General features: G+C 37.9%; 1 protein-coding gene across 1 annotated transcript in view; it reads left to right on the top strand.

Annotated features, from left to right (window-relative positions):
* LOC131977053 (myosin-10-like) overlaps positions 1–12,899 on the top strand; it is a 61,411-nt gene that overhangs the window by 27,328 nt on the left and 21,184 nt on the right. The window contains exons 7-17 of the mRNA XM_059340309.1: positions 166–180; positions 772–789; positions 4,520–4,612; positions 6,058–6,121; positions 6,788–6,886; positions 7,177–7,320; positions 8,434–8,529; positions 9,364–9,482; positions 10,641–10,793; positions 10,977–11,150; positions 11,702–11,875. Coding sequence (XP_059196292.1) covers positions 166–180; positions 772–789; positions 4,520–4,612; positions 6,058–6,121; positions 6,788–6,886; positions 7,177–7,320; positions 8,434–8,529; positions 9,364–9,482; positions 10,641–10,793; positions 10,977–11,150; positions 11,702–11,875 — 1,149 coding nt within the window. The remainder of the gene's footprint in view (positions 1–165; positions 181–771; positions 790–4,519; positions 4,613–6,057; positions 6,122–6,787; positions 6,887–7,176; positions 7,321–8,433; positions 8,530–9,363; positions 9,483–10,640; positions 10,794–10,976; positions 11,151–11,701; positions 11,876–12,899) is intronic.

Here is a 12,899-nt window from a genome sequence, read left to right as displayed (position 1 = left end):
GTCTAAAATGGGCTCATAGAATATATGTTTGACAGTAGCCCTAAAGGCTCATCAAAAGGTGTAATGTAATTAAAAGATGCAAAAAAAGTGTACTGTATTTAGTTGACACATCGTGTGAAGACTGAAAACAGCATATTTAGCCTTTACGTTGTCTCTCTCTGTCAGGCACAGAATGCAGTTGTAAGTACATTTTAAAACTTGCATGATTATTTAGACTAGTTTTTCATTGTTTGACATTTACTGTGAATGACATACTTTTTCAGATGTGCCACACTGTAAATTTGCCATTATTGTAATTCACACTCTGTAAACATAGCCACATGCATGTTGTTTTAATTTGTTGTGGTAGCTAAATGTTGAGTCTTGGCTGTCATCTTGTGCTGAAATTTAGAAATTTATGCTGCTGCAAAAATAGCTAGAATGCTGACTGTTGTATATAGCAAAGTGTTTCTTATCCGTGTGTTAGACCATTGTAAGTTAAGATCAGCCCTGGTCAGTTGGATCTAGAGCCCTGAGATGCACAGTACAATCCTTACCTGCCTGTTAAACTAGAACACCAGCAGTAATCTTTCTCTTGAGGGATTACAGACCACTGAGGTTATAGTAACACCTGTTGCTTATATCATCAATAGTCTGCTGTAGGTTGTACTTAGAGTCTGGTATGAGGGCATCATTAAAATGTTTAGCTTGAACTACAGGTTAATTTGTATCCATGACATTAATGCAATTTATTATTTTCCATAATAACAATTGAATCTCCCATTCCTACAGAGTGGACCCCTGTTTTATGTGAGTAGTATGTAGTTTCTCACCTATCTCACCTCACTTACAGTATAAAAGGGGTGCTCTACCCGCTCTGTAGCCACCTCCTCTTCACCATCAAATAACTCACTATTTATTTAACATTGCCTGACTCCAGGCAGTAGATTTTTAACCCACTTGCTGTGGTTTTTGCTTTAACTTTTGCATTGCATGATCTGTACTTCCTGTCCTCACTGAGTTAATAAGATCTGCTTCTTTAAGACATTTAATTTTGACATTACCTACATAGTGAGGATACTTTTTCTCATAGAAATAAGTCATTGGTCTAATCTTCATTTTATAAACTAATACACTACCGTAACACTGATATGGCATGTTAACACTAAGTTTTCTAGTTTGGTTCCTGGTGGTCTCAAAAGGGATCAGTGTCCCAGTTTATTGTTTGGGAAGAACTGTAAATGATCCCACATCACAACTCAATCATCTGCTGGTTAGAGATTAACAATTTGAGGAAAATATCACATTTCTGATATTGTTTTTAAATTGCTATGTGGCTGGCTTAAATTTGCGCTTCCTATAGCCTTCTTTAAATCATTTTCAATGGTATAAGTTGCAGATTTTGTGATTTGAGCTCTATCAAAATTGTGAATTGTGAGAAAAAAACAATTAAGCTTTCGGCCCTACTGCTGGTCCATATGTACACGTCTTACCTCGCCTTAAGGGTGCTTTCACTTCAACATTCCTCATTTGTTGGATGTTGTGTATTTTCATATTAACTGCATGTGTAGTATGTAAGAAGCTCAGCAATAGTTACACCTAGGGTTGCAAAACTCTAGTAATATTCAAGATGAAAACTTTTCATAGGAATTAGCAGGATTTTCTGGGAATTAATGGGACATAACAGTAGTTAAAGGGAATATAGGATTATATGCAGATTGAAACAAACCTTTATATGATAGAGAAATGCTACTGAATGCAGTGCATGATTATAATTCAAATACTTAAAAAAATACTTTTTAATAAGTTCACTATAACAAGAAATGATTTTACATTGAAATTGTGCAAAATTCACAAGCTTAACTTCCCTTGGAAAGTGTTCAACCCTTTGCAATCCCAATTTCACCACCAATATATTTAGCCAAAGTTTATGCTTAGTATGATTGAAGTGTCCCACTGGTTTTCAAGCCAGCTCATCTTAATCCCTTCATCTAGATCTAGAGGCAAATGCAGAACCTCTTTCAAACTTTCATTGAGTTCGGTTCAACCCACAGCTCCGTCGGGCTCAGATGAGTTCTCCAGGCTCTCTGTCCTGTCGTGATTTAGATATTTTGTACCGTTTCCCAAGGACTGTTCCGCTTTTTCATGCTGGTGAAAAGAGCGACTTGTAATATTTGTCTGACCTCGTGAACTCTGGAGCAGATGTTGAGCATCCACAACTGGCCTCTGCCTCGTAAGATTTAGTGGAACAGTTTTGACTGATCCTCTTTGACTCCACTCAATCCGTCCTAAAGCACTGCTTCATGGCCTGCCAAACAGCCTGCACTTAGATGAGACTTGACCGGTAAATGTTTTCTAAAAAGGCAGAAAAAATACTTTGAAGGAGATAAGGATTCTTTCTTTTCTTTTTTTTAGCTTGAAAAAGCCTTGGTGGATGTTTAGAGACTTAACATGAGTCTCAGTAGTTTTGAGGCATCCAGGGTTGCCTACATTTTATCACAGCTAAACAACAATTGGCCAGCTCAAGTGGAGGAGCCAGCTATGTTGGCTATCAGATGTCTGACATGCTCACTTTGCAAGAGGAATATGGGTCAACTTCTAATGCTGCTAAATTGGACCCCCACTGCTGTTTGTAATCGGCTCTTTGTTTTTATTATGAGTGTACAGCAGACCACACAGATGGGTAGAGGCTGCCAGTGAACAGTTTCAGCTACCAAGTTTCACCACAGGGCTGTGTTTATGTAGAAACAAAGGCTTTTAGTTTGACTCCTCTGCCCTCTGAAGGCTCTGCCGCCACTATGATAGCTGGAAAAGGACCAGGTTTATCCAGTTTAGCCCTGCTTCATTCCATCTGCTCAAAAACTCAGTATAAAGCAGTCCACGATGCTCTCCGGCCAAAGATCACATTACATGTCTCACATCCTGAGTGCAGTGCTGATTCCTCATCCCACAGAGTTCCCTTTTGTGGAAAATGGCCTCCTGAAACCTTCAGTGTGTGCAGCTATTTTTGACGTAATGGGAAAATATTTCTGTCAGCTGCAAGAAGAGAAGTAACATTGCAGAAGAAATTGTTTTTCTCTCAGTCACTTTGGATTCTCTGGTCATGGCAAAGCCCACAATGTGGCTTAGATGAAAACATGGCGCACCACCTGTCCAAACATCTGCGCAAGTTGCTTATTTATTTATTCAGCCTTTTTAAAGTGTCTGATGGGGGGAAAAAGCAGAAGTGTTTCTTTTGTGTGCTGCGGACACATTTGTCCTGACATGACAGAATGGCTGTCTGGCTTCTCTCACAACAAAAAGCCCAAATTTTCCCAGAAATGTTTTCTCAATCACAATAACCCCTGCACAGCTCCCCGGGCGCAGTAATGTGCTGCCCACTGCTCCTTGCATGGTGTGTTCACTTGTGTGTAAAAAGGATGGGTTAAATGCAGAGGTTGAATTTCCCCATTGTGGGATTAATAAAGTAACCTTCTTCTTCTTCTTCTTCTTCTTCTTCTTCTTCTTCTTCTTCTTCTTCTTCTTCTTCTTCTTCTTCTTCTTCTTCTTCTTCTTCTTCTTCTTCTTCTTCTTCTTCTTCTTCTTCTTCTTCTTCTTCTTCTTCTTCTTCTTCTTCTTCTTCTTCTTCTTCTTCTTCTTCTTCTTCTTCTTCTTCTTCTTCTTCTTCTTCTTCTTCTTTTTCTTTTTCTTCTTCTTCTTCTTCTTCTTCTTCTTAAAGCACCGTGACATATCATTAGTTCTCAGTCAACCGGAGCAGGGCTCATCAGCATTCTTTAAACATCAAAAGACAAAACTCCTGGAAATTACATTAATTAGGTTGTGAAAGTTTTTATGGTCCTCATGATTATAGCATACGTTTATATTTTATTTGCTTAAGAAAAGAAAATAAGTCCACAGGTCTGGACTGCAGGCACTCCTGTCCTTTGAAGCTTTGATGAAAATGTGTTTATTAGTAAAAAGCTATTTGTGATGCACCACTTTCCTCCCTCAGAAACTTTAAATTCAGTTTAAAATTGGCAAAACCTTTAACAATCAGCAAAACATTTCGGCCCCAAACATCGTCATTTAGCTCATTTGACAAAGTGGACAACTGCAGAGTGACTCAGCAACAACACAAAGTTGTTACAATATTTTTCTCTAAACGCTTCAATATTATACACATGCCGCAGCTTTATAGCTCACTCTGTAGCCCCCCTCCCCTTTGGTGGTCACAGTTTTCTCCTTAGGAGGCTGAAATTTGGTGAGGTTGTGTGCGTGATTGCATTAACACAAGGATGTATGTGTTTACGTGATCTCAGTGAATTTGTGCTTGCTTAGGACTGTCACACACATTTCTCTGGTTTGTTTGTTGGGGTGAATTGGGTCTGTCTTTAAAATACACATGACTTCACAAGTCTTCAGATTTCTGCTGTTAGTCTGCATGCTTTTGTTTTTTCCACAGTCTTCAGTAAAAAATCAGTGATTCAGTTAATTTCTCACTATTTTTGTTCTTTAGTCATATGGTGACGAAGACTTCTGTAACGTCCGTCTGTTTTTTCAGGGTGAATTGGAACGTCAGCTTTTACAAGCCAATCCCATCCTTGAATCTTTTGGGAATGCAAAAACAGTGAAAAACGACAACTCATCACGTTTTGTAAGTACAAAGAAAATTATTGTTGATAGACTGCATTTTTAATGTGCACCTCATTAGCATTTGTGACCGCTTCACAGCACCACCTGGGCTGATCCTAACTCGCCACCTGAATCAGATTTAGATGACTTGTTTGTATCATCTGGAGAGTCTTTTCGAGAGTAATTTAATTATCCTACTTTTCCTGTAAGCAGTTACATAGGTCATATAGCCGGACCCCTGGGCCTGCTAGTCATTAATGAGTCCGTTGATGCACTGAGTCCTTTTCAGACTGGAGGCGTCTCCACTCAGAACGCTTGTTAATAGTAACGTACAAGAGGAGAAGTCTTAAGCATTACTGTAGTTAATTAACCCGTCAAATTTAAGGTGCAGTATTATCTAATTACTAACTTACTGTGTTGCCCCATGAAAGGACCCTAATAAAACTTTTAAAGCACGAGCCCTCGCCAGCTAAAATGGCCTCACAGTTTTCACTTGATCAGAAACAGACTGTTCTGTTCTGTAAGGCTCAGGCCCTGTATCCAAAAATATTTATAGTAAAATTTACTGGTGCTGAGTTCAGTGTGTCACAATAAAGTTGTGCTGTAAACTTAGCAAACATCATTTTGATTATTTAAAATATTATATTATTTAAATATTGCTGTGTACTGTTTAACATGTGATATAATGTTTGCATTATTATTTTTTTCTGTTAATGATCTGTATCAGGATTCACGCTGACTCCTATCGTTATCATTATTGTATAGAGCTTCAGGGATGATGTATTTTTGGCCAAAATTGTAAGTTAACATCCCATTGGTTTCCTCAGCAAAAGGACAATGGGATTTTATTCCATTGAATTTTGGATTATTGCAGAAAATAAGCTCTGAGACAACATAAAGTTATTGATACTTAAAGGTTTTTGTTGTTGTTCAAAAAATAAGCACCACTCGTATGATTTTTTTTCAACTAAAATACAATCCTCAGAAGTAAAAAGCTAATGTAACCAAAGCTATAAACAATCAACCCCACAGTCACATGACTACAGCATCACCACCACTTAACTGAAGACGGCAATGTCTGTGACAACCACTGTAGTCTTATTAAGCCACTTATTAGCAACTGCTTTTTTTAAGACACATAAAAGCTCAAAAATGAAGCAGTGGGGCATTAACTGACATAGGTCATAAAACAAAACATAAAAAGCTCTGATTCCTTTGTTATTAACCACAGAGTTTATTTTGGGCAGCTAACGGAAAAAACACCCATTGACTTCAAGAAGGAACCAGAAGACTTTCCAGGTTTTAGGACTCATTCCTGCAATACTCTATAAACATCAAACGTATCAGTCCAATTATCCACCAATCAGGCCTCAGTGTGTATTAACAGTTGTGATGCTGGTGATTGATTTCTGTGTATCTTGTCTTGTTCACTTCCTGAGCAGCTTTATGTTGTGTTCATCTCTGCAGGGGAAATTCATCCGGATCAACTTTGATGTCATAGGATACATTGTTGGAGCCAACATTGAAACCTGTATCCTGTTTTGAAATTATCAACTAGAACTGACTAACATTCTGCATATAATATATTAACAAATAGGCTAACCAGGAGTGTTTATTGGGAGCACACACACAAATTCATACAAGAGGAAATTTTCCTCATGGAATACTATCGAAATTTGTTTGCAGCTCCTGCTGCCTCTTCAAAACATTCATTGAAGCAGCGAGCAGTGAATTTGTTCTCTGCATTTTACCTTTCCTTTACACACAATTGCACAATTGCAGCTTTCTCAAGAACAGCTCATCCAAACAACTTTACATTGGTGTGGTATGAGGTTCTCTACCAAACAAAGATTGATAGAGATCCTTGCACCACACCTTGATCATTTTAATATATTTTTGACTGAAAATTAGTATAATGATGCCTAAATCAGTCAGTCCAAGTAATAGCAATTGCATTTTTTCTCCAAATTATTATGATATTTACAACTGCAAATATTGGGTCATCATTAATGCACCCACCAGGTGTCTAGTTGATCGTATGAACAGTTGTTAGGAAAATCTAAAGACATACAAACAGACAGATATCTTGATTCTCTGATCTCTTAACTAGCTCGACCTGTACACGAGGAAGTGTGTACAGGTCAAACTAGGAAATGACCCACCATATAGATTTTTATCTTTGACCGTTCTGTGTCAGACCTACTGGAGAAATCCAGAGCTATTCGTCAAGCCAAAGATGAGCGCACCTTCCATATTTTCTACCAGCTGCTGGCTGGAGCTGGAGAGCACCTCAAATGTAAGTAGACTTGAGTTTTTATACTATCAAAGGTCATTCTGAATCACCTTTTCTGTCCTTACTTTAGAACAAGGTTGATTTGGGCAGAATAATTATGTAAAAGATAAGTCATGTTAATCAGCAGTATAAAGTATAACATTAAATTGTTAATATTTAGTAGTTCATATTTGTACCAAGCATTGGTGACAATTCCCAAAAACCCATTCCTACGTCCACACGTTCTTCCCTTTTTAGAAAAATGAACTAAAATCATATCTAACCATGTTTCTAAATCACATTTCTCTCTGCAGCGGACCTGCTTTTGGAAGGATTCAACAACTACCGTTTCTTGTCTAACGGTAACATCCCAATTCCTGGTCAGCAGGACAAAGACAACTTCCAGGAGACCATGGAGGCCATGCACATTATGAGCTTCGGCCATGAGGAGATTCTGGGTATGTTTACTGTAATGTCAGCATAAAACATACGTAAATATAACCAGTTTCTCAAAGAGGTTCCTTTCATTTATTACATTTTAAACATTACTTTTGAAGAAGAATACTTATCAAGGAGTTTTATAGTTTTAGAAATTGAAGTCACAGTAAAACAATAGCATCTAAAAGTGTCTTTGGCTTTGTAATGTGACACATCAGATTGAACAGAATACAAGGGCTGTGTCATTTCAAAAAGGATTTGCTCAAATCTTTCAAATTTGACATGACTCAGTAAAGCAGAACATATGGAGCTGTAGAGAACTGTTGGCTTCCACAGACACAAGGGATTAAACAGAAACTAAAATATTAGGCTCCAAACATCCTCTTTTGGAATTGTAAACAAACATTTTGCCAACATACCTAAAGATGTGCCTCCTCCTGGGATCTGCCCTGCTAGCAACTTCAGTACAACACACAAGTTAATACAAATCACAAAGAATTGGATGCATTTCCAATGAATGAGTGCAGAATGATTGATTGATTGATTGAATGAATGATGTTGTAAAAACACTTATTTTTGCTACATATTTTACAAGCAACAAAAGATAATTCAATGGAAGAAGGGACACCAAATAAGAACTGGACAATTTTAATTTATTCCTCTGGGTGTTAAAAGTTTGAAAGAAAGTGTTAATTGTGTTTTTTTTTAATACTAATATTAATCTTCAATAAGATTAAGATTTAAAATGGTCCTTGGGCTGGGAAATATAATTAACAAAAGCAAACAAGCTAAATGAATTTCCCTATTGGGATTAAGGAAGAACAAAATTTACTTCTTAAATATATAAAAGGTACCTCATGTATTGGATCCCTGAACAAAACTATTTTATAAACATATTATTTGCATGCTAAGTAACAAACCATAGCCTATATGAGGGCATGTCAAAGTTTCTTCAAAGAGAAAATCAGTTTTCATTTTAAAATGAGAATGAACTGATTAAATGAATTTATCACCAAGCCTTAAGTGGTCCTTTCTTATTACTTCCATGGCAAAGAAACCAACCTGTTATTGTCAGTTTTACATCCATGTGATACTTTAAAAAAAGTATTTTTTTTCTCTTTTTATATCTGTAGCCATGTTGAAGGTGGTGTCCTCGGTGCTTCAGTTTGGTAACATTAACTTTAAGAAGGAGAGAAACTCTGACCAAGCCTCAATGCCTGATAATACTGGTACGTATCACACACACACACACACACACACACACACACACAGCAACTCTTTTACATCTGCTACATAACCTCGTAGCACGGAGCTCACAGGTCAAGACATTATTCTCCTCCTTTTCCTCTTCGCATATATACTTCACCTCCTCTGCTCCCCTTTTCCTGCCTCCCTCACACAGCGTCCTCGTCCACAGAACAGAGGGACTGCTGATTTATGTCCTCCCTCGCTCCCGAGCCTTGTCAAGCTGCCATTAAGCCACATTATTATGAGGATTTACTCCTGAAGGAAATGGGGCACAGTCTTCCAGTTCCTCCACATGTGGCACTGCATATTTGGCACTTAAAAGACGGAGACGGGGAGAGAGAATGAGTCCAATTCAAGTGATGCAGCTCGGCCAGATATTCCCAAATGCGATGAGCAGAATCCACCACTGAAGCAGATGGGTTTTTTAGTAGTGAGACTTGGCTAAACTTGACCGGCTCCTGCTCTTTCAACTTTTCCACACTCTCCAGCCATGTAAAATATAACATTTTCCCCGTTACGTTTCATAAGAAAACATGTTTGAAAGATTTGTGGTAAATCTTAATATTAATCCGTGATCGGAAAATAGGCAAGTTCAGTTTTTATTGCTTTTAGAGAGCTTTTGTCATAATATTGATCTAATCAGCAAAATCAAACTGGGAAATATCTCTTCTAAAAATCAATTTCTCCTTAATGTCTCGACATACAGAGCATGTGTAGGAGGAATATACAGTTTTAAACCTATTGTGGCCTCCTTTAATTGTCATTAGAATAAACTTTTTCCCCCCTATCTTGTGCTTTTTCCATTTGTTTTCCAGCTGCTCAGAAGTTGTGTCATCTGCTGGGTTTGAATGTAATGGAGTTTACCAGAGCCATCCTTTCCCCACGGATCAAAGTGGGACGAGACTACGTCCAGAAAGCGCAGACTAAAGAGCAGGTCAGTTAGCTAACACCACGTATGTTCTATTTTTTGTCACGAGCTGAGCTCCTCCATAACACTAAAGATTTCATTATAGAGTAAAAGAGTCATGTAGGTTAAGGAGTTATAAATCTAACAGCCAGGATACCAGTACTAAATATCTGTTTCGTTTTGGCATAAACTCTCCCATTTAAATCATCAGTACAATTATAGCAACTGCATTAAATAATATCTTGTACTTTGATTTAAAAAAAAAAAAAAAAAAAGTTCTAAGTACAAGCCTGTGCACATAAAAGTGCCCCAAGCTGCATTTGAAAAGAAACATGCAATAATTGATCACAAATCTTTTTTCTTTCTTTTTCTTGGTATCCCACTCTGCATCTTAAATTGATTAACTTTCACATTCTGGGTCAGTTTTGGATTAAATCTATAATTATGGGACCTTGTGAAATCCTACAGCTTTGCTCCATTTGCTAAATTTAATCACTTTTGCAATTCTTTGTATTGTATCTTAAGCCTCCCCAAAGGGGTACTTTTAACTTGATTGGTTTGAAATTTGTACTGAACATCTAAGAAATGCAAAGGATAATTTGTCACTTGTATTTATGTACTGAATATACTGAATTGCTTACATTAATGTATAGCTGTTGCCCTGTTTCAAGCCTTGGGCTGCCTTATTCACCACACAGTCATGGCTGAGCTACAGGGGTGTCGTTGTTTTAGGACCCGTCACTAAATACACACTGTAATGTTGAAATAATTAAATTAATTAATAATTAAGTCATACTTTATCTGGTTTCATATTGTGCTGGGCACAATGGAAAGTTAGTTTTACCTTCTGTGAAACCGCTCCAAAGTACGTCTCCTGTTTATGAATTCATGAATTCATTCATTTAAAGTGCAGTACTCTTTCAGACTTCTGCTCATTATGGCTGCAGCTCAATGGCTACAGCTTTTGTCTCCAATGTTTTAGATATTAATACGTAATAATAAGTACATGGAACACTTACGGTATACAGTGGTGCCAAGATGCATCCACTTCTTCTTTATGTCTCTGAAATCTCGTCTGAATTATATTGACTGTTTGTTCTCCGCCATTTCAACTTTGTATCTCCTTATATTGTCTCACTATTATTTTTATTCCTCTCCTCTCTTCTCTTCTCTCTGTCCACCCAGGCTGATTTTGCTGTCGAGGCCTTGGCTAAAGCAACATATGAGCGTCTTTTCCGCTGGCTGGTCCATCGTATTAACAAAGCTCTGGACAGAACCAAACGGCAGGGCGCCTCCTTCATCGGCATCCTTGACATTGCGGGTTTTGAGATTTTCCAGGTTTGGATTAAAATGTTTTCAGTTTTTTTAATCTAAGACAGTTTGTCAGGTTGTTGCAAGAAGAAATGTTTTTTTGTTCTGTAGAGGATGTGTTCATCCTATCAGCTATTTGAGGTTCCTGTCGTCTTACACACATTTCCAGTAAAAGTATTCTTCTTTTCTTGTGTTTCTCTCCTACTACAGTTGAACTCGTTTGAGCAGATGTGCATCAACTACACCAACGAGAAGCTGCAGCAGCTGTTCAACCACACCATGTTCATCCTGGAGCAGGAGGAGTACCAGAGAGAGGGCATCGAGTGGAGCTTTATCGACTTTGGCCTCGACCTGCAGCCCTGCATCGACCTCATTGAGAGGCCGGTCAGTGTGAATGATTACTAATATTAATTAGATGGATTAAACTTTACGTACTATACTTATTTAACTCTATGAAACCCAAACAGTTTCAAAGGCATTTTATTGCTTCTGACACATTTTACTCACTGTGGCCTTGCTTTTCACTGCAATGTATAAATCCTGCACCTCTATAGAAACGACATAATCATGGTTAGAAGTAGGGAGAACTCAAAAATGGCTTTTGTGCAAAATAACACAATTATAATGATATCCTTAAATCCTTTAAAAAGTTCAATTTCTTTGATAATGTATTTTACAAAAGTAAAATTGAATTTATATGTACATTTTTGAATTATTTACATTTGTATAACCTCTATAGAACCTCTCTTGTCCTCTCTTCTCTGCTCTGTGTAAACAGCCTGCAGTTCTGTCAAAGATGAATTGAATTGGTTATTATCCATGGCTCCCAAATTTTGCTCAGGAGGAATTTTTTAAACGAGACATGTAGAATAAAGTGATTTTGATGAAATGCCACTATTTTAAACATATTATTTTTTGTTTTAATGTTCCTTCAGGCAAACCCTCCAGGAGTACTGGCTCTCCTGGACGAAGAGTGCTGGTTCCCCAAGGCCACGGACAAGACCTTTGTGGACAAGCTGATCCAGGAGCAGGGCACACACACCAAGTTCCAGAAGCCCCGTCAGCTCAAAGATAAGGCCGACTTCTGCATCATCCACTACGCTGGCAAGGTACGTTCATTTTTACCACTTTAAGAATTAGAGTCAGCAGGTTTCTGTGTCTGCTTAAATCCACTGATGATGTGTGTTTCTTTTTAAACTGGTAGTCGATTGCTGGTGGGTTTTCAGAAGAAAGTTTTTCTTGAAAAATTTGTGGTTGTGTCCACCAAAGCGTTTTCTTTCTGACGTCATTAAAAATTGATCCCAGTTACTTTCACAGTGATGCATAAAGGCTTATTAATTAAACACTGGTATTGGATCAGTACTCAGTTTCAGTCGATAACCAAAGTTCAGGTATGAGTATCAATAACAGGACTGAAAAAGTTGGATTGGGGCATCCCGACTAAAAGCTATCGCGTGGCTATTATATGTACTTTCAACTGCTTTAGTTTACCTTAAATTTTAACACGCCTTTAAATTAAGGCAGCTCCTGGCACACACTGGGATTAATTTCCTGTTTGATCTCCATGTTACTCAGAGATATATATAATCTATATATGAATCTCCTGCTGCTTATTGTCCTTTTGTTCGGCGTAGGACCAGCTGCTTTATTTCTTTTTACGCCCACACTTTCAGACATTCAATACATCTCTTTTCCTTCCTGATCTCCGTCTGCAAAAGTTAAACAGAAAGTGAAAAGTTGCTGCCGGTCAGCACTCAGATAAAACAATGACGCAAGATTCTCCTGTGGTGGGATTTCAGGGAAACACTGAGACCCGGTTTGATTTATATGACATTGTATTGGAGCAGATTTAAATGTTGTGAGTGGCGTTATGTAATAGAATGCAGTCTTGCAGGGAGACCTGCTGCTGAGCAGCACATCTGCTTACCATTATGCGGACTGTGTCGTTTTACACCACAATCAGTCAAAAACTCAGAGATGTGAACTGTAAGAACGTCTGCTGTGCAAAAAACCAAATGTCGTAAACGTGAATATGCAAAAAATGTTACCTCACATGTGCAATCTGAATCACTTAAACTGTGGCCTGTAGAGTATATTAATGCCAGAATGTGAAGTATATCATCATAATGTGAC

This window comes from Centropristis striata, chromosome 1, assembly GCF_030273125.1.
Source record: "Centropristis striata isolate RG_2023a ecotype Rhode Island chromosome 1, C.striata_1.0, whole genome shotgun sequence".
Lineage (NCBI taxonomy): Eukaryota > Metazoa > Chordata > Actinopteri > Perciformes > Serranidae > Centropristis > Centropristis striata.
This window is presented reverse-complemented; position numbering and strand designations above follow the sequence as displayed.